This window comes from Pongo abelii, chromosome 2, assembly GCF_028885655.2.
Source record: "Pongo abelii isolate AG06213 chromosome 2, NHGRI_mPonAbe1-v2.0_pri, whole genome shotgun sequence".
Classification (NCBI taxonomy): domain Eukaryota; kingdom Metazoa; phylum Chordata; class Mammalia; order Primates; family Hominidae; genus Pongo; species Pongo abelii.
In genome coordinates, this window is record NC_085928.1 from 67,873,852 (window position 1) to 67,901,430 (window position 27,579).

The following is a 27,579-nucleotide window of genomic DNA, read 5'->3' on the forward strand; positions in this document are numbered from 1 at the left end:
AGTGACCATCCTTCTATACCTGGAGTCAACCTGGAACAGCAATAAATGGAATCAGGAAGTCTTCAGAAAGTTTTGTCTGTGTAAAGAGCAGTTAGAACAGCTTTACCAAAGATATCACCATGTCTTGGGAAGCCACAAGGTTTTTTGTTTTTGTTTTTGAGATAGAATCTCACTCTGTCGCCAGGCTGGAGTGCAGTGGTGTGATCTCAGCTCACTGCAGCCTCCACCTCCTGGATTCAAGCGATTCTCCTGCCTCAGCCTCCCAAGTAGCTGGGACTACAGGTGCATGCTACCACACCCAGCTAATTTTTTGTATTTTTAGTAGAGACAGGGTTTCACCATGTTCGCCGGGATGGTCTTGATCTCCTGACCTTGTGATCTGCCCACCTTGACCTCCCAAAGTGCTGGGATTACAGGTGTGAGCCACCGTGCCTGGCCACCACAGTTTTAGCCTTCTCTGCCAGTTTAAAATGGGCCTGATGGGATGGCCAAATTTGGCATGGGCCCCATCATCAAGCACAAGGTTTGGCGGTTCATGAGACCTTCCTAAGCTTCCATCTTCTGTGTGAAATGAGGATAATGCCTATTTCAAATGATGTCATGAGGATTGGTTAGAGATCACTCTGCAAAGCATCTGACATGAAGACTGCTCAATAATTAGAAAGATTGTGACTGCCTTTACTCACCATCACTGTGCAATAAGCAATGCCTCTCCAACCCAGTGAGCGAGTGGCCTTGGCTGGCAGAGAACAACATATCTGGGGGTTCAAGACTACAGACAAAGAGGCAGGAATCAGCTCTGTCTCAGCTGTGAGGGGCACTGGGAAATGGCTCTTGACAATCCTTATGGATCTTCTCCCTGATAGATAGGGGCAGCAGTGGAAGGCTGGTGTTAAGAGGTGATAATCCATTGGCTGGGAAAATCTGAGTGAATAGAACCCAGAGATAAGAAAGACCTCTGGACAGAGGAGAAGCATACACAGCTGTTTGGGGGAGCTGCAGCAGCCAGACTCAAATGAAGGACAGAGGGAATCAGCCAGAGCGGCCACTATGGATGAGAATCCTCTCTGAAGTCCTAACTGTGGTGGCTGATGGGCCAGGGTGCGGACAGTGCCTAGAAGGAAGGGAAAAAATTATATCTGGATGAAACCAAATAAGATCATACTCCAATTTAAAAGGATAGAAGGAAATCAAAGCTGAGTTGAAGGGAAGCAGGGGACCCAACTGCACCATCACAGACACACGCAACAGGGAGGAAGCCTGCCCTGTAAAGAGGGATGCCAGGCTTTCAGGAGTAGCCAAGGTCAACGAATATCTCCAACCTTTGGGATATGCCAGGAACCTGGTGAGGAAGGAGCTTGGGGGCTCTCCAGTGAGGGGTACATGGTTGCTAGGGGCTCACGCGCAGTTATGGGGGGAAAGTTGCTGAGACTTCTCAGATACTGACAGGAAAATGCCCCTCCCAACCCTGAGAGGTCACAAGGGAGGGGTGTTTTCCTGTCAGGCATCATCGGGGCTGGGATAAGAAATCAAACATCTAAGAGCTTAGGGAATAGTGTCACTCTTTCTTCTCACTGATGGCTGAGAACATAAAGATCACCTACACCCATGGCTCATTCCAGCCCTGAGAGTCCAAGACTCTATTATTTGGTAATGAGAGACATCCTAGTTGGACACAGAGGGCTCAAGAGGGAAAAATGCTTCACTTGGGAGAAATGGAAGATCAGAAGATAGCTAATAATAATAGGACTGACATTTACCATTTCCTTGATGTGCCTTATTCTTACATTATCCAATTCTAGAAGACAGAAAATATTATTCCCATTTCACAGAGATGGACACTGAAGCACCCAGAAGTTGCGCATTTGACCTATGATTCCAAAGCTAGATAAAGGCAGGATTCAAGCTCAGAGCCATTCAACTCCGAAGCCCCGAACGGACCCCTCGGGAGTTCAAGTTCCCCTATGAGCCAACTACATTCATCTCACACCATGTCCTCCTGTGTCCCCTGAACAAACCGGGCACTTCCCTGCCTACAAACCTTTGCTTTCATGTCACCCTTCACCTGAGTGGGACAGTGGAGGTGAGCAAAGGAAGGTCCTTTCCTCTTCTCTACCTATGAAAATCTTGCTGACCTTCAAGACCAGTTCAATGACCATGTCTTCTAGGACTCAGTAAGAGGCCATCCAGGCAGAACAAAACACTCCTGTCACAGCCTGCAACACACTGAGCAATGTGGCATACAGATACGGGGAGCCACCTTGGCTTCAGAAAATGTAAGTTCACATCCAGCCTCTGGCACTCTGTATGCATGTGGCTGACCTTTGGCAAGCTATTATCTTTCTAGGTCTTGATATTCTCTTCCGTAAAATGGGGATAGCAATGCAGCAGATGAACTCAATCCCTTTAAGCCTCAGGCTCTTAATCTGTGAATCATAGACCATAGTTCCCACCTCTCTTGGTAGATGTAAGGATTAAATGAGCCCATGTCTACACAGCACCAGGTACAGTGACCTGACAAATCAGCCCTCAGGAGACAGTAGCTTCCCTTCCTCCTTCTACTTAGCCCTTATTTCATTCTGCCTTGTAATACGGTCAGCTGTTCACAGACCTGGCTTTCTCTTTACTTGTTATCTACTCAAAGGCAAGGGCTTTATTCATCTCTACAGGCTCTGAAACACTTCCTGGGAAGACCTACATAGACTGCAAATAGTTGATGAATGAATAAATTCAGACCTCAATAACACGGTAAGAACAAACAGAACATAACAGGACATAACCCCATATGTCTGCAATAGGCTCTGGTGTGAACAGTCCCTGTTCTCATTTCAGCCTTTCCATCTGAGAGTAAAACACTCGCAGTTGAATTCCATTCATATCCATCCACTGAGCCCACAGTGTGCCAGGCCCTGTGCTGGATTCTGAGAGCATGCTGATGAATGACCTGGGTCCCTGCCCTCAAGGGTGTGTGAGCTAACCCTAGAACAGATGTATATGACTGACAGTTCATAGAATGGCAGCAGAGGGCCTCAGGCACATGCACAGTGATGTGAGCAGCTTGGCTGGCAGTGGTGTGCCAGAGAGCTCCTCCTGGAGCTGAACTTTGAAGGAGGCACAGCATGTTCCCATTGCTCCAGAGTCCGGATCTAGAATGTGCTACATGAAGAAAGTCCTTAAAGCAAGAAGAACCCAGGACACAAAGCAGGCAGAGTTCTCCAGGCTGGGAAAAATCACCTCCAAGGAAAGACACAAGCACTGTATGCAACAGTGACAAGATACTTAAATAGTAACCATGCTCATTAAGAAGGTTGAGCCCAATTTAAATCCCTGTCCACAGGCTATCTAAAATTCACTGGATGAGGGAGTCTAGTGTTTAAGCCTATTTCATGGTGAATTAAGGTTAGCTAGGGAGTCAATGCTACTGATTTTTACATAGCTCTACCATAAAGACCATGAAAAGAAAACAAACCCAAAATGAAAACAAGCCCAAGCAACAAAAACATTCCACACAGTGCCCAGCCAAGCTTACACTGGTATTAGGAGTTATTATTTACTGCCTGGAAAACATACTCGGAACCTTGGCTAATAATGATTTAAACCCCATCCATCTCTTAGACTAGAAGGCTGGTGTCACCATGGCGACCAAGGGCACCATTAAACCACACGTTCCCCAGGCAAGGATGTGCCAGTGGGGGGACACTGCCAGATGAGAAGCACCACCCCATGTCCTCTTACTCCCTTAAACACACTTGGGATGGAGTTGTGGAGAGGAGGGATCCGATACTCAGGGGCTGCATTTGGAGCCAGAAAGAGCAAGGTGCTGCCTTGTTCCTGCAAGCATCCCCTGTTCTGAAAGGCAGACTCTCCTCCCATCCATCCAATTGGCCAAGGACTCTGGGCTCTCCTGGGCCCTTCCTCAGGGATCCTGAGCAACATGGATCCCTCCCAGCTCACCCATGATGGTTGCAACATGCTCCTTTCAAAACTGCTTCATTTCTTGGAAGAAGAATCAATGCTCACCTCTTGTTCTCGCCTCACTTGAAAGCTGTCTATCCTCTTTCTTTCATTTCTCTACTTGGCAGCCATCCCACAGGACACCAGGGTCCCCCAGGGACTATTAAAATAGTCCAACCTAATGGCTTCTTCATGCTTGCTCATCTCCTATCTTTGCAGCTTTAAAATTTTCCTTCATTGGACTTTTCTAGTATTCTGCTTCCTTTCTCCATGATTTTTTTAAGTCTCTTTCACAGATTCATTACTTCCTGCTTTTTGTTTGTTTGTTTGTTTTTGTTTTTGAGACAGGGTCTCACTCTATTGCCCAGGCTAGAGTGCAATGGTGTAATCACGGCTTGCTGCAGTCTTGACTTCCTGGGCTCAAGTGATCCTCCCACCTCAGCCTCCAAAGTAGCTAGGACTACAGGTGTTCACCACCATGCCCAGCTAATTTTTTAAATTATTTGTAGACATGGGGTCTTGCTATGTTGCCCAGACTGGTCTTGAACTCTTGGGCTCAAGCAAGCCTCCCACCTTGGCCTCCCAAAATGTTGAGATTACAGGCTTAAGCCACCATGCCCGGCCTCTTCATGCATTCTTTCAATCAATTAATCAAATAGCCAATCAATCAATCAACTTCAATTAGCATCTGTTATCTGCCAGCTACTGTGTTAGGCATAGGAACAAGTCCTGCCTCACAGGTAGCTCTCAAAGGAAGCTGCTCTCTACAGATTTCCAAACTGCTTCCCAGAAGTGGGGCCTCACCTGGATCCTATTCTCTAAACACTCTCCTGGGTTTTCTTTCCTATTTCTATGGGTTTAGGAGCCACCAATGTACTGATGCTCTTTAATCCTCCTCACGCAGTAGTATCTCTTGAATTTAAGACCCATATTTTCAACTCTCTTGTGTATATATCTACCTGGATTTCCTATGAAGACCTACAATTCTACATACTCAACACCAAAATTATTACTGTCTCCTCCAAATCTGTTCCTCCTTCTGTGTCCCCCTTTTAGATAATGATGTCATCCAAGCTACAACCTCCATGTGTCTTCTTTGATTTCAGCCTCCCTGCTTCCCCCTCTTCAAGGATAAACCTTTTGACAGGGAGGAATGCATAATCTGGCTCCACTTCCTGGAAGTTCCAGCACTCCATGGAAGCTGCTGTTACCCAGTATGGCCAGTTCCAATGGACATGCCCAGCCCAGCACACATCTTACAACCCTCGCCCTCCTTCTCCCGCCTTGAAGCCTCATTAGTCTGGATTTTCCCTTCTTCTCAGGGAACCCTTCAGCTTCCTCTTCCTCTCAGCCCCTTACATGTTGGTGTTCCCCAAGTCCCATCTTCACTCTTGTGCTCTTCTCTCTTGCATTCTCTTCCTGGCTGTCCCACTTGTTCCCAGAGCTTCAATTCCATCAATTCTAAGATACATGTTTTAAAAATGGTTCACCTTATCTCTGAAATCAGGATGGCTCCCACATGGCAGCTGCAATGTAGTTTCCACTGCCAGAATGGAAGGGACCAAGGACATAGCTGTTCCTATTTCATCACTATAGCTGAGCTAAGGGTTTTGTTGGATAAAATATTTTAAATTAATTTAGTCAATTGCTGTGTGAGATTTAGAATGTCTTTTAAAAAGATTACACTATGTCTCTGCAGAAAGGCACAGAAATAGGGATAAATTTTGATACTGTAAAGAAAATAGAAATCATTGGTGAGATGATTATGCTTCCATATTTTCTTGCAAAGAAACAGCCAATTACTTTATGGATCCAAGAAAAGAAGATATCCCCAAGTAAATGAAGCTATGTTACATTCTGTTACCACAATACACACAAACTGATTGCCAAAAAATACCCCAGAAAACACACCTGAGATCAGAAGAATCTGCCAATTCCTTTGGAAGAAACTTCAAAGCAACAATGGAGTCTGGTGTGACTATTCCATGTGTCACACAGGAATAATGTTAAAGCAGTGGATAGTAGATTAATTGGAAGTGTTTTTACTTCTGGTAAATGTTCTTAATTGAAAGCATTATGTACCTTCTGGTACATAAAATAATGATGTAACTTAGATTAGACAAAATATGGCATATTAGAGGTTTCTCATTTTGGGAAGACACAGGTCCCTTAAAAATAAGACGATATCTACAGTGAAAAAAGTACAGAAAAAATACAGAAAAAATATGTACAGAAAAAACTACATATCACACAATCTCAGAATTTTTATACAATTCCAAGGGGTTCATGGATACCTTGAAACATCCACAGGCTCCAGGTAAAGAAATCCTAACATATATGCTAACGATTCCACTGCACACATCTCTCACCTGAGCTCAGACATACTTGTCTGCTACCCAAACATCTCTACTTGCAGAGTCACAGACATTGCAGACTTAATGGGTCCCCAAAGAATGGTCTCCCTCAACTCCAGCCAAAACACTGCCTCCTACCATATTTCTCCATTTCGCCTACCAGCACCACTGAGCACTGGGCACTCAAGCCAGAAAGCTGGGCTTCATCTTGGGCTGCTGTGTCTCCTTTACCCTCTACATTGGGTCACAGAGGGCTGACTCATACTCTTGCTTATTTCACAAATTCTTCCTCTCTCTCTACCTCAAAGTTGTCACTATCTCCTACCTAAACTACTTAATGGCATGTGTCCTGGTCTCAGCCCCCTCCTATTCATTCCACATGCCACATTTTATGGTGGCCTTTTTATAAAGCTTGGTCATAGAATCCCCTGGCTTTAAGCCTTTTGGTGCCTCTCCATTGCTCGCAATTTCTTACTAGGCTTGTCTACAAGCCCTTCATAAACTGATCTCTACCTACCAATCCAGCCTGTTTCTCTTCATACACCCTCGAGGGCTGCCCATTCTGGGCATAAAGAACATGTTCCATTCCTTTCCAGAGCCATGTTCTCTCTCTCTCTCTGGACAATCCCACATGCTGCACAGGACCAAGTCTTAGATATTTGCCTTTATGTCTCCTTGACTTACCAGAATACCTAAAACCCAGTAGGTGTTTAATAAATGCATGTTGAATTAATTTGAAGGCACATAGCTCCGTAAAACAATAACTCAGTATTAAATGCCATAGTGAGACAGAAAAACAGAGGGGCTTCCAGTCCCAGCTCTGTGACCTTGAGCAGGTTATTGTACCTCGCTAATTCTCAGTGTGCCCACCTATAAACTGGAAACAAAAATACCTACTTCAAAGAATTATTGTGAAGATTAAATGACATAACATAAGTTACTGATTGCAACAAGAGCAGTACATCCTCCAAGGGGCAACCTGGAGACATGTAGAGGCATTTCGAGTCATCATAAAGATGGAGGTGATGCATTTGATGGCCAATAACTAGAGATGCTAGGAATCCTACAGTGTGTGGGACCATCCTCACACAGCAAAAAACTCTCCTACTTCTCAAGATTTCTGCATGTTCCACTTCCTGTGGGATGGGGGGGAGCTGTTTATAATTATTTGAGTGAGAAGCTAACTCTGTTTTACATATATCCTCGAAGATTTTTTTAACCTCATTTTAATATAGACTGAATTTTCCAGAAATGCAATTACCATGTAAATTGAGGAAAGGCTGTCTCTTTAATTCAGTACTTTACCAAGCATTGTTCATCATTTCAGAAAATCATGTCACTAATGGCTGTACGGTCCATAGAATGTGAGTGATTGACACAACCACCCTTGTATTAGTCACTATTCCAGCTATTGCATTTGTGGTGATTCTATAATAACATATGTGGCTAGTTCTTATTTAAAGATGTAAAACATGGAGAAAAAGTATGGACAATATTCAGTGGTGCATCGGCTCTCTTGTCTCACATCCATATGTATTTCTTACAAGCTGGTGCCAGCACCTGACTACTTCATTATGTTTTCTTGTGTGCTCGAGCATTTACATATTGAAATACATGCTGTTTTATTTATAATTTGCTCTCTTTTTGGTTTTCCTTTATAATATAGCTAGGGCATCATATCAATTTTCTTGAACTTATCTGTGCAGGCAGATTATTTATGAGTTGCATTTCAGGGTGACAAAAGCCATGTTACAAAATCCTTGTCACAAACAAGGGGTGCAGGGTCTGTGAGTGGCTTGTAAAAGCCCTGGCACCAAGGATGGCATAGAGTAAGCATTTGTTTCCTGGGTGTTGGTACTATTATCAATATACTGAGCCAATCACAATTATGACACAACTTAATTGTGATTCAGGATAAGGCTCTTCTCTGGCTTCAGCCGAGTGAATTATCGTCTGCTCCAATGTTCTCACTGGGGGTTCTAGTTCATTACACATCAGGGGTTGTCAAACAGGAAAGAAGACAGCTGCTACCCAGCATAGAGCACAATGTGAGGCTTGTTGGTGCCACCTCCACTTTCCCAAAATACACCCCCTACTCAGGAACATCAATGGCTCCCCACTGCCCATGGGACCTTCCTCTGATAATTGTGCTTCCCCTACTCTGAAGTCTGGCCCAGCCTATGGCTTCCCAACCCCTATAGCCATCCTTGGCTCTCCCTTTCCACACCCCTCCTCCAATGTGAGGTCCAGTTCTAGCCCCTCCCCTTGCTCAAAGTGATGCTGAAATCACACCTCTTCCAGGAGGCCTTTCCAGACCACCCCGGGCCACTATAACCTCCTTATCCAAACTCGGTACCTACACAGACTGTGCCAGGATTTGACAACACTTACTCCAGAATCATGTTGATTATCTTCAGGTGAATGAATCCAATCTTACTTCCCCACTAAATAGAGAGCACTTTGAAGTTGGAGCATGGATTTGTAAAAACTACAAGCAATAATGATGAGACTAACATTGGGGTGTTCCCTGCAATGCAAGCATGGGGGAGTATTTCCACACATTGCCTCACTTGAGCCTTATAACAACCCGTGAGGTGGGGGTTTCTCAGTGTCCCCAGGTAAAGCTGAGGAAACAGCTCAGAGGAAAAGAAGGCCTGTGCCTAAGGTCACCGTGGAGACACAGCAACCATTCAGACCGGGGCCTGCCTGGTTCCAGAGGTGGTGGAGCCCATGGGCTCTGCTCTCTTCCACCCACCCATTTTCAAATGACCCAGCCCACCACGGGTACCCGGCACATCATAAGCGCTTGGTCTGGTGGGTGGGTGAATGTTTGCCAAGGCAAGGAGGGAGGGCCAATGCTTGTTGAAGACTCTGTGGGTACCAGGGGGAAAAGCACCGGTTTTGGGTTCCACCTTGGTAGACCTGGGTTTAAATCCTGACTCCTCCACCAGCTGTGTGACCCTGTGCACATCACTTACCTCTTTGGACCTCAATATCTTCATTTGTAAAGTGGATTTGCCAACACTCGCCTGACAGTCTGTTGTGAAGGTTAAGTTAAATCATGAAAGTGGAGGGCCCAGGCCAAAGTCCAGCATGTGGTAGGTGCTCTGCAAACGATGTGCCTCAGCTCAGCAGGAAGGACCTGGGTCTGTCTGACTCCACTGCTTTTGGGACTCGCTCTTCCCATCATTTCCCTGCTTCCCTCTCAACCTGCAGTCTCCCTCCATTTGCTCCTGGTTATCAGACAAGGGTCTCGCACCTAGAGCTGCACACTCAGAATCACACACAATTTCTATCAATCCTTTCCCGATTGTCACTCCTCTTCCCCAAGAGAAGTTTTCCCTCTGCTCTTTCCTTAGCCACCGCCAGGGGTGGGGGAGAAGAGCAACTGGTTGAGTGACTGCCATGAAATGCTAGCATTTTCACCCCAATCAATCAAATGGGTCCTAGCACATGACAGGCATCACAGACTTGCTGGCTGATGGAATCAATCAACAAGTGACCACTCATAGCACACCCCATGTGGCTCACACTAGGAATAAAAAAATACATGCTCTAAGAGTCCCTGGCATGCAATGGGTTCCCAATCAACATAGGCAAAGAGGAAGGAAAACCGAAGAGAGGAAAGAAGGAAAAGGGAAGGAGGTTAGCTTTCTGGTTATTGTATACACGGTTTCTTTACCTTGGAATCCCCTATTTCTCCTGCTTCTGGGAAATTAACAACTATCCACATTTCACCCCTCAGCTTAATGCCACTGGCTCCCCAGGGTACGTTTATCTTTACCACAGGGAGATTTTGTAACTGTCTGTTTACTAGTCTGACTTGCACTCCAGCCTGTAATCTTGTTTAGAGTTGATATCTGCAGTGCCTGGCACAGGACATGGTACACAGGACAGGCTTAATATTTGTCTCACGGAGTAAGAAATCTCTCTGGACCCACAAGCTTGACAGAGACACAAGAGGCAAACAGGGATGCTTAGCTGGATGCTGCTGCTGCTAAGAGCTATGGCAGGAGTGAGGAGATGGCCAAGAAGGATGAGGGTGGGAGAAGTCAGGGAAGGCTTCCTGCAGGAGTAGAAGACAGCAGGGTGTGGCAGAAACAAAAGGGATGAAGAAGTAAGGGATGAAGAATCTAGGTCTGTACAGTATTCTAGAGGCAGAAAGTTGCTCTGGATTCATTGTCATAGTTCTGCCACTAAAAATTGATCTCAAGCCCATTACTTAAACCTTTAGAGCCTCAGTTTTTCATATCTGCAAAATGCGGTGATTAGTATCTACTCCACAGGGTGCTTGTGTCAACAGGAGATATTTTACTTAGCTAATTGTCACCTGTGTGTTCTCAAGTATATCACAGCCTCATCAGTAAAGTTAGAGGACTGAATTTGCTGATTAGCCCTCTGTCTATCCAACCACATAGCTATTCACTGGCCCCCTACCCATCTCCCCATTCCCTACCTATCTACCTACCCGCCTACTCGCCCACCCATCCATCCATCTACTTACCCACCCATTCACCCATCCATCTACGCACCCATCCATCTATTCACCTATTCACCATTTTTTAGTTAGGCACCTGATTCAGCACCAGGCAGTCTGTCCTTCGGGAGCTTATTTTACAACGGGACAAACGTGTATAAACATACAGTAAAGTTATAAATATACTAAGTCTACGTTACAAGAGGTAGGAAGACTGGACTGACACAGAGAAGGACCTTGAATGCTGGGCTCAGGAGTGATATTAAGGCAAGGACTCTGGAACCAGACAGATCTGCATCCGCATCTTGGCTCTATTACTTACTGTCTCTGAGACCTCGAATGGCTTCCTTAGTCTCTCTCTGCCTTATAAAAGGCGGGAGGGGGATAACAGCATGAGACCCTGGAAGGCTGCTAGGAAAATTAACAGAGAGGATGCTGCATGGTGCTTAGCACAACACCTGCCTGAGGCCAAGCCTCTAGCAGTGTTAGCTCTGATTACACATGTTAAGGATTAGAGGGCAACACATAAACAACTAGAGAATGTATGCTGGTGGGATTGGAGGAGACTATTCTGTCTTTTTGTTTTGTTTTGTTTTGAGATGGAGTTTCACTCTTGTTGCCCAGGCTGGAGTGCAGTGGTGCGATCTCGGCTCACTGCAACCTCCGCCTCCTAGGTTCAAGCGGTTTTCCTGCCTCAGCCTCCCAAGTAGCTGGGATTACAGGCATGCACCACCATGCCTGGCTAATTTTTTGTATTTTTAGTAGAGACGGGGCTTCACCATGTTGGCCAGGCTGGTCTTGAACTCCTAACCTTAGGTGATTCGCCTGCCTCAGTCTCCCAAAGTGTTGGGATTACAAACGTGAGACTATTCTTTTGCTTAGAAATAGCTTGTTAAAAATATTGTTTGGACAATTTTTAAAAATCAGTGTCAGTGCCACAGGTGATGGGGAGTTACTGTCGGGTTCTGAGGAGAGAGCTACACAATGAAAGCCGTACAGAAGGAAGCTGAGTCTGGCCATGGTACACAAGAAAGCCAGGGCCCTGGCAGGGTGCACAGTAGGGTGGACCACTGGTGCTACCATCCAGGTGTGAGGCAGGGCATGCCTGCATGAAGGTGCTGTGCTGGCTCTATCACGTGCAAGGTGGCTAAGGCTATGGTCCCCAGTCATCCATCAAACATGAATCAAGGTGTTGCTGTGAAGGTATTTCATAGATGTGATTCACATCCATGGTCAGGTGACTTTATGTTCAGGAGATTATGTGGGATAACCGGGATGGGCCTCAGTCACTCAGATGAAAGGTCTACAGAGCAGAGCTGAGACTCCCCCAATGAGGAAGAAGTTCTGCCTGTGAATAGCAGCTTCAGCTGTGTAGAGAGTCCCAGCCTGCCCCTTCCGATGGCCTGCCCCCACAGTCACCAATTCCTCCACTCGAGCTCTTCCTCTATATCTCCTACTGGTTTTGCTTCTCTGGTTGGATGCCAACTGACATAGGTAGCAACAGGGATGGAGGGGAGGGGCGGCCTTGGCAGGTTCTCTGGAGGGGAACCCAGCTCCACATCAATCCCGACTGCACTGGGGTGAGTGGGCCATTGCCCGCAGGCAACAGCAAGCGGGGTGCCCCTGCAGCATGCCAGCTGAGGCTTAGCCATCCAGTCCCAGGCTCATGTCATCTCTCTCTGCTACCTCAAATGGCCCTTTGAGCTTTTGCTCATCACTGTTGCTGCCACATATGTCCAAGGCAGCTCACAGGTCCCTCTGCCTGGAGCTGCCCAGACATGCTGGCCCCGGGGCACCTTTCTCCACTGCAGCCCACCCTGGCTGCCAGGCTCACCCGACTCAATCATCCCAGCCTGGGCTCGTTCTTTCACAAGTAACAACACTCCACTGTCACTGCATGTGTCATGCTTTAACCCTGACAGAAGGGAAAACTGAGGCCCAGAGAGGTGAAGCAGCCCTGGATGGCCCACGCTAACTCACACAGTTGGCAAGTGGCGGGGCAGGGCTCCTGACTCCCAGCTCCTGCTCATTCCACTCCCCTTGGCCACCATCCGTGCCTCATCTTATCTTATTTCCCCAATTCTTGAGAGCTAATCATTCTTTTACCATTCCCCATAGCACCTAGCACAGAGCTAATATTCAGTAGATACAAAATAAATTCCCCACTCATTTCTGGCTTAGTTCTCCAAAGCACTGTGCCTCATCCTGCACTGAGAGCAAAGCCACTTTGATTATTTGGTGCCTGCCAAACAGGAGGGTGGCTTCCCGTTTCCCAGGGAGACCCATGTGCACGGGGACAGTGCTGCACAGGCGCCAAGTGCCAGGAGGGGCTCGGTAAGGGTTAACTGCAGCACCACTGCCAGCCCCCGCCACTGGGACTCCTGGCCTTCTCCAGGCCACCAGCCACAGAACCCCCTCCCACCCAGCAATCACTGGGACTTTGGGGGGCCTTTGTGCTTTAATAAAGACGGTATTACCAAGTCGCAAAACTTCCCTCCTTTCCAAGCTTCCTTGCTGCCAGGGTTCCCGCTAAAGGTGAAGCCCTGTCATTCAAGGCCAGAGAAAGGGCTGAATCAAGATGCTGAACTCTTTTGACTTAAAGTCACAATCTACTGCTCTCCCCAAGCCACAGTGGTGTGAGAAGTGCTCCCAAAGGCATGGTGGCTTCGGTGTCCTCAGGTTCAGGGCCCTGGGGCAGGGGCTCTCCTGTTTGGCCGCCCAGGCGTTCTGCATGCATCTCATGAACGTTCTAGTTTCCTCTCTGAATGCAGACATCGGCCCCGGCCGCTGGGAGAGTCCTGCCACCAAGGCAGCTCTCCTCTCGCTTGAAACTGCAACAAAGGCCACTTGAGGGCCCAGAGACAGTGCTGCCCAGTTCCTTTCCTGGGCCTGTCCTCTGCTCTTTCACACATCCCTTCCTTTTATTTCCCCAGCTCCCCTCTACTCCTGCTTTATGCCTCATTGAGCCATTAGACACTTTATAGGGTGCTCCTGTAGAATAAGTTTTCTATGTGGGGCTCCTGATGGCTCTCCCTGCTGGTGCTCCAGCCCACCTTGGTGGCAGTGGGGGAGGGGAGGAGCCTCCTGCAGCCCCTCTGAGAAATGCCTCCATCTGCAGATCCAAGACCTGCTGGCTTACCCTATGGTAAGCAGCAGGTGCCCTCACCTGCAAAAACTGCCTCCTGCCCAGTGGCCAAGGGCCCCTCCCAGCTCCTCCCCGACCCTGATGGGCTCTGACAGCATCCCCCCATGATCTTAAGGCTTACGCACCATGCACATTTGTTTTCTCATCTGTGAAATGGGGACGATCCTCGCACCTTCCGCATAGGGTTGTTGTGAGCACTGAATGAGTTAAGGCCTTGGAGCAGGGCCTGGAGGGAAGAAGGTGCCACTCAGGCCTTGGCCTTGCAATGACCATCCTCCAGAAAACACGATCTGCTTAAGAGTCCTGTGCCACCTCCAATTCCTCTACTTGTGGGTGAATGAAGGAAGGGAAAGAAAAAAATCAATTCAAGGCTCTTTGCAGCTGTTTCTGTGTGAGTGTGTCTGTCTGTCTGTGTGTGTGGTTTTTTTTTTTTCCTTGCCTCAGTGTCCTAGAGCTTTGAAAAGAATAAAAACAGAGCCCCAAAGCAGTGAAAAGGCATGATTCTTCTTAAAATCCCAGCTAATCCTGCAGCTTCCTTTAAAGTGGCAATAGGAGGAGGCGGGGAAGGGACCAGAATTGTTTCTGCAGCTCCCTCCCCTCCCAGCCACTGCTCTTGGAGACCAGGAAATGAGGGGGAAAAATCCATAAATCATCCACCAAGAGAAGGACAGAAGAAGGAACCAGGCAGTAGGGAGAGCAAGGAACAGAAGCCAGCTGGGGAGGGTGTAGGGGCAGCGTGGGGGGACACTCTGACTGTCCGCTGGGCAGGGGTGGCTGTCTGCAGAGGGCAGTGTCCAGGCCAAAGGCCGGGTCAACCACCCCTGTTCAAAAGGACAGCAAGGTCTCAAAATCTTATATGGAACCAGGCCCTGCAGAACAAGGATGAAACCCCAAGAGGTATCTCTGATCTGACCACCTCTCTCCATTCTCCTGCCACCTCCTCCCTGGTCCTATGCTAACAGGGCTCCCTGCCACAGCCCCCCCACTCCCCACCAGTCCATTCACACCAAGCAGCCACAGCCAGCTTGCAGGGATGAAAATAGACCATGCTATCCCTGCTAGAAAACCTGTAGTGGTTCTCCAACACACTTAGAAAAAATTCTATGATGCCTGACTCCCGCCGCTTCCCTTCTGATCTCATGCCACCATCTTTCTCAATCACTGCCTTTACTTTGCCACACAAGTTCACCAAGTCCTTTCCACTTGAGACTTCACATGTGCCACTCGCTGGCCCCATCCCATCCTTCCCATCACAGAGGCCATCCCTGACCTCTCTGAGGAGGTCACCTGCCTTCATGCTTCCCTCTCCCAGCCCTGTGCTCCCCCTCACTATACTTATGTTGCTTGTTTATTTTCCATCTTTCTACCCCATGGTAAGCCCCATGGTCTGGTTCACTTGCCATTGAAAAGAATCCCCAGCCTGGTGCCTGGCGTAGCAGGTACACAGTAAACACTTGCTGGGTGAGTGAATGAATGAGCGAGTGAATGAGCAACCTCTCTAGCAAGTGAACATGTGGACGTGGGAAATATCCTATTTGGAGCTGGAAGGCTGGAGTGAAATTTTTAAGGATCCTTTAGAAAAGCTCTCTACTGAAAACCATCATGTTGCTTTTTAATATTTGAAATAGCTCTTACTTCGGGTGATAGCAATTTACATATTAGCTTCTTGTTAAGTGGGAATTTGTTTGCATAAATTATTTTAATAAATTAGACCATCAGTCCACAAATTTTTTCTATAAAGGGCCAGGTCATGGATATATTAGGTTTTATGGGTCATATAGTCTCTACTGCAGTGACTCCACATTGCTTCCATAGAAGCACAAAAACATCCAGGGATAATATATGGGTGAATGGATGTGGCTGTGTTCCATTAAAACTTTATTTACAAAAGCAGGCAGCAGACTGGATTTGGCCCTAAAACCACAGTTGGCCAATCCCTGGATTGGATTAAGGCTTACCAAAACCACAAGAGAAGGACACACAGTAATGAAAAGGGTTTTTTTTTGTTTTTTGTTTTTTGGCTTCAACAAGTATGCACAGAGATACTAGAAAAATATCACAAAACCCTAACATTGTTGTACATGCTTTGGCCTAAGATAGAATTTACAATTTTGAATTTATGTGAAATTATTGTTTCATAGAATATAAAGCATTTCAGTTGTATCATTCTGCATGTCTGCAATGTTTGTACAAATGGGAAATTCTAAGGGCAATTTTCATTCTGGAGGTACTAGCGAGCTACTGAAGGTTCAATGTTTCTTGAATATGTGCGTGGGAAACAAAAATGGAGAGGACAGGATGTTTTTGGTGTTTTTCTTCTTAAAAATAGACTTGGTCAATAATTGGATGAGAGGTATCCAACATGGCTGAGTGGTTTCAGACCCAGGAGACCAGGAGAAGGAGCTGGTGGCAGGGATGGGCAAGATGGATTCAGTTGATGAAAAAAAACAAAGACATAGGAAAATCACAAAGACGTCTCTACTTTCTGGTCACTTAATTTCAATTATCCCCATTCCAATTATCCAAAGTGAAACTTTGTATCATCCAGAAGATACTGTCTGGAAGTTTCCTCCTGAAGAAAGCAAGCACTTTAGAATCCTATGTTTTCTCAGGACTTAATATACAATTGAGAAAGGCCTTTTTTTCCATAGGAGATTTCTGAAATTTCCAATAGTGTCTAGAGTGAGGGAAAATATCTATGAAGAACTAAAACTGCAGCTATTTTACTGGAATGGGGAGCTAAACTGCTTAATGAGCACCTACTGTGAGCTCAGAACTATGATCAATGCATTTGTGTTCAATCTGCACAGTAACTCCAAGTTGGAGATACAGATGAAGACTGGACTTAAGGAAGGCAGCCTGGGTCTGAATTCCAGCTTGGCTCCTTCCAAGTAGGTAGCCTTGGACAAATCTTGCAACCTCTCTGGGCCTTATTTGTGAAATAAATTTGGTCTTCAAAACCAAGATGCCTCCCAACTCTGACAGGCTACATTCTAATATTCTAGAGCCAATTCTCAGCCATGAGAATCCCCAAGTTGTATTGTTTAATGCCAGAGCTAATACTCAGAGTTAAACTGTTTACTTGTCTGAACCTCACCTTAGCAGGTCGCATGCTCTGCGGGGACAAGGCTGTCCAGTGTCTCTCTGGTGTATCCCCGGCACCTCCCAAGGAGCCCAAAGCACAGGGGGAATTCACTGATTCCACAAATGTCTATTAAGCAACAGTTAGTGGCAGGCATCTTGCTACCTACTGAAGCTGGGGTGTAGGGAATCTCCCTCCAGCTCAGAATAGCTGCTTCTGAGCATACAGATTGCTCATCAGACCCTGGGGTCGGGGAAAATCCCACATGCCTAACATCAAAAGATTGTGAGGCATACTGGGAGGTGCCCAAGGGGGTTTGTGGAGAAGAACATGTATGGATGTTGTCCCGGCAAGGAGATGCTAATGCCAGCGCTTCTGGGACTTCACCTCTGGTGTTGTTATAGCCCCATTTGGGATCAACTTATTTGTGACCTGATCCCAAATCCTCACTTAGAAAATCGCCATAGTCCCCACATCGCAGATGCAGGCCAGGTCTACTGCTGAAAGGCCAGGTCTACAGTGTCTGCCTCCCTGAACAGGTGAAATGCTCACTAAATTGACTTAAAGTTGGGGATATTGTTTTAATATTCCTTGGAGATAGGAAGGGTCTGGGGACTTTTTCTTGAATTAACGAACATTTATTATAAATGGAAATTTGTGCTGAGGCTTGAGTATGGACAGCAAGCTGGAACTTCAGGGAAGAGATGAAGAGGGAACACAAAGCCAGTTGCAGCTGGACAATAGCTGGGAGATGGGTTTCTTCCTACTCGAACAGCCTTGTGAAAAAGGATCTGGCTAGGGTCCCACAGGCCAGGGGCAGGGGTGACGTCTGCCCACATGGGAAGTTTCAAATGACCTGATGTTTTATTTTTTGCTGTTTTTGTACAGAACCCCAAAAAATCTTTGGATGCTGGGCTCATCTCCAAAGTGAAGCAAGTCATAAACAGGAACAAAAGTGCCAGATCCTCCCCTGAAAAGCTTACCTATCAATCCACGGGCTTCGGGTTTCTCTAAACTGCCAGATGTTACCCCAAAGAACCTCATCATTCATAATGAGCTGGGAAACTGGGGACCAGGCTCTCACTCCTGGCCTAACATTTATTCACTATGTGACCTCGGGCAAGGCCCTTCCACTCTCTGAGCCTCAGTTTCTTCATCCATAAAATAAGGGCAGAGGTAGCCCAAACCATTTCTAAGCATTCTTACAGCTCCAGCAAACCGCATCTCATCCAAGATACTAATGCTGGCCTTGGGCACAGGACACATGGAGGAGAAACCCAGTCTTCAGGAAAATACTTAATTGGCTCATCTGGTTTCAGCATTTCCCTTAAAAGTACCACTTAGAAAGAGCTGCAACCAATAATCATTGAGCACCTACTATGTGCTATCTCATTAAATACCTCTTTATAACCGGTCCATAAGAAAATCGCCATAGTCCCCACATCGCAGATGACAGGTATGACAGTAGCCTATCCAGGACATGGACTGCATGGTCCCCAATGCTGGAAGTTAATCCCAATCTTCTGCTTCCCAGCGGAGGGTCCTTGAGCAAATTATTGAATCCCTCCATGCCTCAGTTTCCTCATCTCTAAAATGGAGATCATGATAGCCCCCATCTCATGCGGCTGTTCAAAGCCTAAATGGAGCAGGCAGGTGAAGCACAAAGGAAGCACTCATAAATATTAACCATTACTACTGATGATTATCATACTGCCATCACTACCACTTCTACCAGAGATGAGAAAAAGGAGGTTCAGGGAAGATGTGTGAAAGGACACCACTCAAAACAACACAGTGTTCTACATCTTAATCGAGAGTCCAAGGAGAGGCAAGGAGGGAGTAGCCTGGGGTCAGTGTTGAGGCAGGGTCACTGTGCAACTATGGCCAGGCTGCCCACCCTCCCTTAGCCCCAGGTTCTCCACTGGTAAGGTAGAGGCAGCAGCTCCCCAGACTGTGAGGATCTGCAGCACTTGCAAGGTGCCAGGGAGTGGAAGGCAGTGGATAAGTGTTTATTCCCTTGCCTTCCCCATAAGTCTCTTGTGAAATCTCCAAGATCATAGCTGTCTGCCCTTCCTCGAACTCAGTTCCTGCATTAGAATTCTCCAACGCTCAGACTTAATCCCCAGTCAGCAGCGAAGGGCCTCACTACGGGACTGAGTCTTCTCCTTATGGCTAAAGCGAAACCGCACTGCTGTAGCCCACAGCCTGGGGCCTGCAGCTCAAGGCCATATGAGGTCCTGGAACAGCCCAAGCATGTCCATACACAAACCTTGTGCAGGCAACCTTTCCTGCACCCATGCACAGCCACCACCCCGCCAAACCCCACAGGCCTCTGTGTCAACTCCCATGAGGTGGTAACCACAGCAAAAGTAGTAATAATACCAACCATGATACCTCCTCCCTTCTCTTCACGGTTCATGAAGCACTTTCATATATTGTCTGGGTAGGGAAGAGGCTGTGTTTTACTCATCTTTAGAAACCCGTTGAATAATGCTAAGTATATAGTAAATATTCAGAAACAATGACTTGAATTATCTTTATAATGAGATTTTAAAAAATTGCCACTTACTTAGCATTCACTATTACTCACTCTGTTGAGCACGGACCATAATCAACTCTCCTTGCATTTCATCCTCACAACCACCCCATGTGGCGGTAAGCTCACTTATCAATCCTGTCTTACAGAAGAGGAAAGTGAGGCTCAGAGAAGTTGAGCAACATGCCCAAGGTCATGACTAGAGAGTGACAGACCTGGGGTTTGAATCCTTGCTCTTATTACCTCCAGCTTTTTTCCTGGAAGAGGCAGCAAGGAGGAGAATGGGAGACTGTGAGTGGAGTCTGAAGAAGTAGATCAGTAATGACACAATTTCATAGTTGGAAAAAGAAAAATCCTATTGTCTTCATGATACAAACTACAAAAAGCAAATATAAGCAAAATCACCTTGGCTGCAGGGACATGAGAGTCTCTGCTCTACTTTCTGCAGTCCCAGTGCATCTGTGTGGCTGTTTTAAGTGCACCCTCAGCTTCCAGATAGCCCGTAGCATGGAGCACCTTGGCTTCCTTCCTGCAGATCCGCCCACCTCAAACTTTCTAGCAGTTTCTTCTTCATCCTACCCACCATTGTGGGAGCTGAGGGGAACATCTTTTGGAAAAGGGCCCAGAGTTGTTAAGTTCCTGTTTCCTTGGAGGTTTTCTCTCCAGCAGCTGCCCCAGCCAAGAACTTAGAGTTTATGAGCAACTGCCTATGGGAAGGAGGCCGGCAAGGAGGGATGTGGTCAGCGCAATCCAGGCATAAGAGACGCTTCATTTCCCTCTTTTTCGTAAGAAAAAGATGAATAGCAAAATGAGGAAACCATTGGCATTGACACTTAGCCACAGGATTGGGGGTGATATGGAATGGTGGGGACTGTGGCCAACCAGAGCCCCCTGGAAGGAGATGGCAGCTGCTCAGTTCAAACACATGCCACTGTGTGGGCAGGCAAGTCCAGGGTTGCCAAATCTTACTTTCCAAGGGATGCCAGATCAGATTTCTTTTTTCCACACGAAATCTCCTGATTTCTAAATGTTGTCAATGAATTCTTCCCCTCCCCGCCTTTTTAAAGTAAACACAGAAGTGAGTTGGACTTGGCCACCAGCCGCATGTTTCTAACCTCTGTACTGACCCTTGCAGTGCATAGCATGCTCACTCCCCAGATGTCCCCATGGTCCCCTCTACTTCCCAGCCCCTGTGCAGTAGGTGACACCGTGTCTCAGGTTCTGGCCAACAGCCTGTGAGTGGAAGAGCCACGTGTAACTCCCAGGCCATGGCAGTTAAAAGCTAGCCTCCTCCAGTTTCTCTTCCCTGGTGAGGCAGCAACCCTGGAGGCTGCATGGTACAGGTGGCACAGCAAGGCTGCAAGATGAAGCAGCTGCTCTTCCCTCCAGACTCTAGGCGAGGGAGAAATATACCCCTGAGATCTTGGGGTCTGTCAGTGGAGGCAGCCAGCATCACCTGCCCTCACACACACCTAGAACCCTGTCTTCATTACCAAAGAACCCTTGTAGTAGTTCAGCATTTCCCAGTTTTCAAAGCACTTTAACCCCCTTACCTTGTATAACTCTCAACTCAATAAGACAGACAGGGCAAGGCTTTATTATCTCATAGTTGCGTACACTGAGGCTCAGAAGATAAAACTGAACTGTCCTAAGGTGGGCAGCCACTGAGGCTCAGAAGATAAAACTGAACTGTCCTAAGGTGGGCAGCCAATATGTGGTAGGGTGGGTAGAGCTCACTCTGGTCCAGTGTTCCTCCCCTCTCCCAACTTAAGTGCTGGCCTCTGCAACATGAACTCCCTGTTACTCTCTGGGTCATCTGTGAGCTTGTGCCTTCCCCTGCCACGGTTAGCTGCTTGAAGATCGACCTCTTACCTTTCCTGTAGACTTGGTCCCCTTCCAGATACAGAAGTAACAGATGGTCCAGGCTGCCAAGAGACACAAGGCCAGCTCCCAGCGAAGGTTCCCGATGTGCTCGATCCCGTCGGAGATGGCCAGGACCCGGTGCCTGCAGAAGGGAGGGTGGAGAGTCACTGGGGCTGGGGCTGGCCCATCTTCAGCAAAGCTAGTACTGCAGAGGAGCAGGGATGGGCCCATGTGCTCATTCACCCACGTCCACCATGGGCCAAATGTCTCCTCTGGGGAGGACTTGGGGCCTCCAAGAGGAACAAGACCCAGCCCTTTGGACCTTGGATCATGAATTCACTCTCTGGGGGAAAAGATAGGCAAGCCTGCAGATGTAGTACAAGAACAGTGTGGAAAGGGCTCCGATGGGGGATGCACCCAGCCTACCTTGGGGTTCCCAGGAGATCATATTACCAGTCATAAACATCCTATGTTCCTCCCTGAAGGGAGCCCATACATCCTGCCCTGCCATTGGACTTGCTTTGACCAGTGTTTGGCCAACAGGTGTCATTTCAGATAGAAGCTTCCAGAAACTGGTGGCATGGTTCTCCATCGTCTCTTCTCCCTAACTCTGCTGTCATTATGGAAGCCTGTGTCAAGATAAAGCCTTGAAAAGCCTGAGTTCCTGAGTGACCACCTGCCACTGTGTCAGAGACATAGTCTGAGCAGGAAATAAACTTTGTTGCTTGAAGCTGCTGAGCTCTTTGGGGACATTTATTACTGCAGCATAACCCAACCTATCCTGACTGCTACAGGGGGTCAGGGAGAGCTTCCTGGAAGAAGTGATATGTGAGTCAAATTGTGAAAGATAAGTGGAATTTGGTTAGAAGAAGAAGGAAGTGGAGATGGTTTTAGGTGGAAGGAACGGCATGGCCAGAAGTAGAGGATGGTGTGCTTTGGGAATAGCAAGCTGGGGTGCAGGGATCAGAAAGAAAAAGCAGGAAAGGTAAGCAGAGGCAGTACCACGGGGAGCCTTGACTATCATGCCAAAGTGTAGAGGCTTCCCAGAGGGCCCAGGCCACAGGACAGGGAGGACTCCGGGTGAGCTAAGCTAATGCCACCAGGCTCACTTCCCTCAGAACCCATCAATTCTTCAGAGTTGACACAGGCCTGGCTCGCACAACCCACGCCTGGGGTTTGTGTTCCTTTAAAGTCAAACTCGCCACGCTCCATATTGTGCAGAACTATGGCACCAACACAAACCCCCTCTCCAAGCTTGCTCCACGAACCCCATTCCGGCTGCCAAACCAACCCCCATCAGACCATGCCAGTCGCTTCGGCACTCTGGGAACGTCCTTTGAGAAAGGAGCTCCCATCCCACCAAGCCTGAAAGCCACCCTCAGTGTCTGTCTCCCTGGGAATCCGCTTGGGGCCTGATTCTGCATTAATTACTCAATGACACCAATTAGCACTGGTCTACAGGCTCCCTCCAGCCCCAGCCCCGCCAGAGAAATCAGGCAGGCCCCCAAACAAAATCAGACTGTGTGCAGCCATAGATTTACTCAAAAGGAAATCAGCTCTCATACCCATAGCCAGGAGAAGTGGGAACATCCACTTAAATACAATACACATTTACTGAGCACTTACTAGGCACCAGGCACTATGTTAGACCCTAGGATAAAAAAGGTAAGCATCATATGGCCCTTGCTCTCTACTAGGATAAGGTGGACCAAAAAAAGGTCCAAGTTATTTATGAAAGAAAGGAGGCAGCCATTTAATTATAATAACAACTGTCATTTTATTTGCTTCTTATGTCTTAGCAGTCTCTGGCTTTAATTCATTTTAAAACTACAGGCCTTATTAAATGAGGCCTTTAAGAGAATCTATGAGTATAACAGAATAGCATGTCCCAGAGCATGATCCTTGGGCACCTGCCAGAAATACAAACCTTTCTGCACCCCCACCAGACCCACTGGGTCCCAAGCTTTGCAAAGTGGCTCCCAGGGAGCTGCACTTTGTGATTTCCCCAAGGAGTTCTCATACACAGTAAGGCTTGAGCACCACAGAAGTAGAGTTTCTTGGTAATGAAGGAGTGATCTACAAATGCCACCCGAATCATTTTTAAACTTGTTTTTTGGAGGGAGGGAGGAGAGGGGTTTGAGGGAGGAAGTCATGGATCCCTTGAGAAGTTACCGAAGGGATGGACTTTCTCCCCAGAGAAACACCAGCTCCCAAAATGCTGCAGGAATTTTAGGGTACCTACTGGCTCTCCTTTGCCCAGATTAAGAGCCCTGTGGGCTTACCCTGCCTTACACACGGCCACCCAAAGCATCCCCAATGCCCATCAGCTGGTGAATTATAAGGGACAACCCAGAGCTGGAAGGAATCAGGGCTGCTGCTGACAGAAACAGCCCAGGTGTACTCTGCACCAGCCCACTCCAGATGCTTAGCTTGTCACTGGACGGACACACACACACACACACACACACACACACACACACACACACACACACACACACACACACACACACACACACACACACACACACACACACACACACACACACACACACACACACACACACACACACACACACACACACACACACACACACACACACACACACACACACACGTGCCTTCTTGTTGAAGTAGTTGTTTTCTGAATCTGGGACCTGAAAACTGGAACCCGCGTGGGGACAGAGGGAGAAAGAGGGACAGGCCCGCCAGGCGCAAACTGGCTCAGATTCCCTCTCTTCTACAATGTGGATGCTGCAAACTTTTGAGTCATGCAGCCTGCTCCAGCACCCTCTCGCTTAATTGAACAATCTAATTCCCAGAATGGGAAGCAGATTACTAAAAGCTACGGAGGATGAATTGCTCTTTTGTTCCACCAGACACTATTTGAAAACATCCTCAAACTATTTTCCTTAGGTTTTACCAATGCTGACTTTAACTACGAACAGACCTTTGGTTTCCAAAGGAAAGGGGGCCCAGGGGCCAGATTCTCAGCCTGCAGGGCAGTGGGGTTGTTTTGAAACCCACAAGGGCAGCCTTTGAGAGGCTGGGGGCTGGGGCACTCAACTCCGGAGACTTGGAGAAGGCACAGCTCTTCCTGGGAAAAAGCTTTCTTAATGAGCCTCCCCCATGAAACGCTGGGACAGAAGAAAGGTCTGAATAAGGAAGAGTTTGCTGCCAACACCCTGGCCAAAAAGGACCCAGAGACAGACCTCCCCCGACACTGTTCAGGGAGCGGGAAATGCTGAAGCCTAGATGGGGCTCTGCAGAGGGATCCATTTACATAAGTAATATTTAGTGTGTACCTACTATGTGCCAGACCCTAAAGCAGATTCTTCATGAAGCACCCTTTTCGGGCCATAGTAGAGTATTTCTGGAGCTTTCCACCCAGAAGCTGCTCAAATCCCAGCCCTGCTCCTTACCAGCTGCTCCACCTCGGGGAAGCGGCATCACCTCTCTGAGTCTCAGCTCCTCATCTGTAAAATGGGAATAATGATACCTACCTTCAATGGCTTTTCAAGTATGAATGCATCTAACCCTCCCCACAGTCCTTGAGATGAGCACAATTATCATCACCATTTCAATGACAGTGAACCTGAGGTGCAGAGAGGCGAAGTAACTTGCCCAAATGCACATCCTTAGCAAGAAACAGAGCTTGGATTTGAGCCCAGGGATCCTGGCTCCAGAACCCACACTTTCAGCCTTGATTCCTCATAACCCTAACATCACCTGCCACTTTCCCTTCTTAACAAATTAAAGCTACGGTAAATGCATACCCCAAAGCTGCCTTACATGTCTTTGTGTACTAGGAGGGAGGATTGTATGGAACATGGCATTCACGCATTTAGTAATTTGTTTAAACAATACTTACGAAAGCGTCATCAGTGTGCCAGACACAGAGCTAAGCCTGGGGGTCTTTAAAGAGCCCATGGTCTAGTGGAGAAGGCAGATAAGGAGACAGCAGCATGTGGAGAGGGTAGGCACAGAGAAAGGTGGGGGAAGCTCCCAGGCATAGCAGGAGACCCTTGTGCGGATCAGTATCAGAGTGTGGGGTTGGGGGTCCTGAAGGGTAGGAGGAAAGTTAGCAAAGAAGCGGGGGGGGGCATATGCAGGAGAAAGGCCCCCAAAGGCAAAAGCCAGGAGGCTGGGGAGAACACCACGAGGCCAAAGAAGGGTACGGTGGGCTAGGTGAGTGCAGCTAGGGCTGGGTGAGAAGTAGGGTGAGGAGGCGGCCACATGGGGAGCAGGGACTAGACTGTGAGCCTTGCTGAGGGGCCATGGCTGCTTCCTGTGGGTGACAGAAGCCTAGGGAAGTGGTCAACAGTGGTGAGCCCCCATCAGATGTGTGTTTTAGAACACTCTAGCTGCCATGGGAAAAATGAATGGTCAGGGTAGGGCAGAGGAGTCTGCCTCCATTTGAGCAAGCAATAGGGAAGGGAATAGTCCTGAAGAGGAATGGGTGACTGGAGAACAGCAGAGGCACAAGGTGACTGCCTGGGGCAGCCAGCAGTAGGAAGAGCCAGGGCTAGGCTGACACCAGGCTCACGGCATAGATCCTTGGATGGGTAGGGTGGGTCTTTAGCTGAGCAGGAGTGAAGCGGTGCTTGGAATAGAGGAAGAGATCATGGCCAATCATTCTTTTAGATAAGATGATTTGGAGGTGTTGGCAAGACATTCAGGTTGCTGCAATGCCCAGAGGCTACTGGGTCTCCGAATGCCACCCAGAAAAGACATGCAGACAGGGGATTCATTCTTGAGCCCTCAGCCTTTGGAGTATCCTGGGAGACCTGAAGAAGGGGGAAAGATGGGGCCTGAGACCAAGCCCCCACAACCCCAACATCTCAAGGCAGCAAAAGGAAGGGAGTAGCCCTTGGAGAAGCAGGGAAGGAGTGGGCAGAAAGTCAGGGGAGCAACCCAAGGAGGGGTATCCTCAAGGCAGAGGGAGGGGCATCTCCAGCAGGCAAGTAGCCGACCTGCAAACGCTGCAGGCCAGCCTGGTGAGACAGGGCAATGCCTGCAGGACTTGGGACCAGGAGTGGGGAGGTCAGGAGCCACTGTTTGGTCTTAGGGTAGACTGGGTCGGGGGCAGATGAGAGGTGAGACCCTGAGCCATGTGGCTCCTTCAGGAAGTTTGGCTCCGATGAGTTATGGAGAGGTGGTGGCAACTAAAGGGGCCACAGGGTACAAGGGTTGTTTGATCCACATTTGTTTTCAGGTTGGTGTAACTGGGCTAGTTCACCCAAAAGAGATGGAAGGAGGGAGAAATTTCAGAAACAGGAGGGAATGGGGGATAAGAGAGGAGGAAAAGAAGTGAAGACCCTTACGATGGTGGCAGGGACAGAATCCACAGGTGGAGGTGTTAGGCCATCCAGGCATGGAGACGTCCTTTCTACTTGACAGGAGGGAAGGAGTGGGGGAAACCAAGAGGGTAGCTTAAAAGCAAACTACATCCTTCCTTATTAAGAGACTTGGAGGAAGGAGCAGAACTGGGAGGAGATGGCAGTGGTGAGAACTGTGCTCGGCACCACCTGACACCCTCCCCCATCTCACTTCATTCAGTCCTCATGGCAACACCACTGCCAGGGCATGATTATATCCATTTTATGGATGAGGAAGCTCAGGGAGGTGAAGCAACTTGCCCAAACTGATATATATATATGTGTGTGTGTGTGTGTGTGTGTGTGTGTGTGTATATATATATATATAGAGAGAGACAGAGTCTCACTCTATAGCCCAGGCTGGAGTGCAGTGGTACAATCTCAGCTCACTGCAACCTCCACCTCTCGGGTTCAAGTGATTCTCCTGCCTCAGCCTCCTGAGTAGCTAGGACTACAGGTGCCTGCCACCAAGCCTGGCTAATTTTTGTATTTTTAATAAAGACAGGGTTTCACCATATTGGCCAGGCTGGTCTTGAACTCCTGACCCCAAGTGATCCTCATATCCTGGCTTCCCAAAGTGCTGAGATTACAAGTGTGAGCCAACCATGCCCTGCCCCCAAATTGAGAGTTGAAACCAAGTTCTTCTGATGCCGACACTCCTCACTGCTACACCAGAAAGTGAGCCCAAGGTTGGGAGGGTGTCTCTCACTCAGGCCTTCTCCTGTGCCTGATGGTCGAAGGACAGTGGCTGGAATCCCACATATGTTCCCTCTGGGCAGCTCACACACAGCTG

At 47.9% G+C, this 27,579-nt stretch overlaps 1 protein-coding gene across 2 annotated transcripts in view; it reads right to left on the reverse strand.

Annotated features, from left to right (window-relative positions):
• The window catches only part of SLC6A11 (solute carrier family 6 member 11), a 124,375-nt gene that overhangs the window by 74,777 nt on the left and 22,019 nt on the right, over nucleotides 1–27,579 (reverse strand). For both annotated transcript variants that reach the window (XM_002813433.5, XM_009238698.4), the window contains one exon: nucleotides 21,421–21,553. In XM_002813433.5, the coding sequence (XP_002813479.3) occupies nucleotides 21,421–21,553 (133 nt within the window). The remainder of the gene's footprint in view (nucleotides 1–21,420; nucleotides 21,554–27,579) is intronic.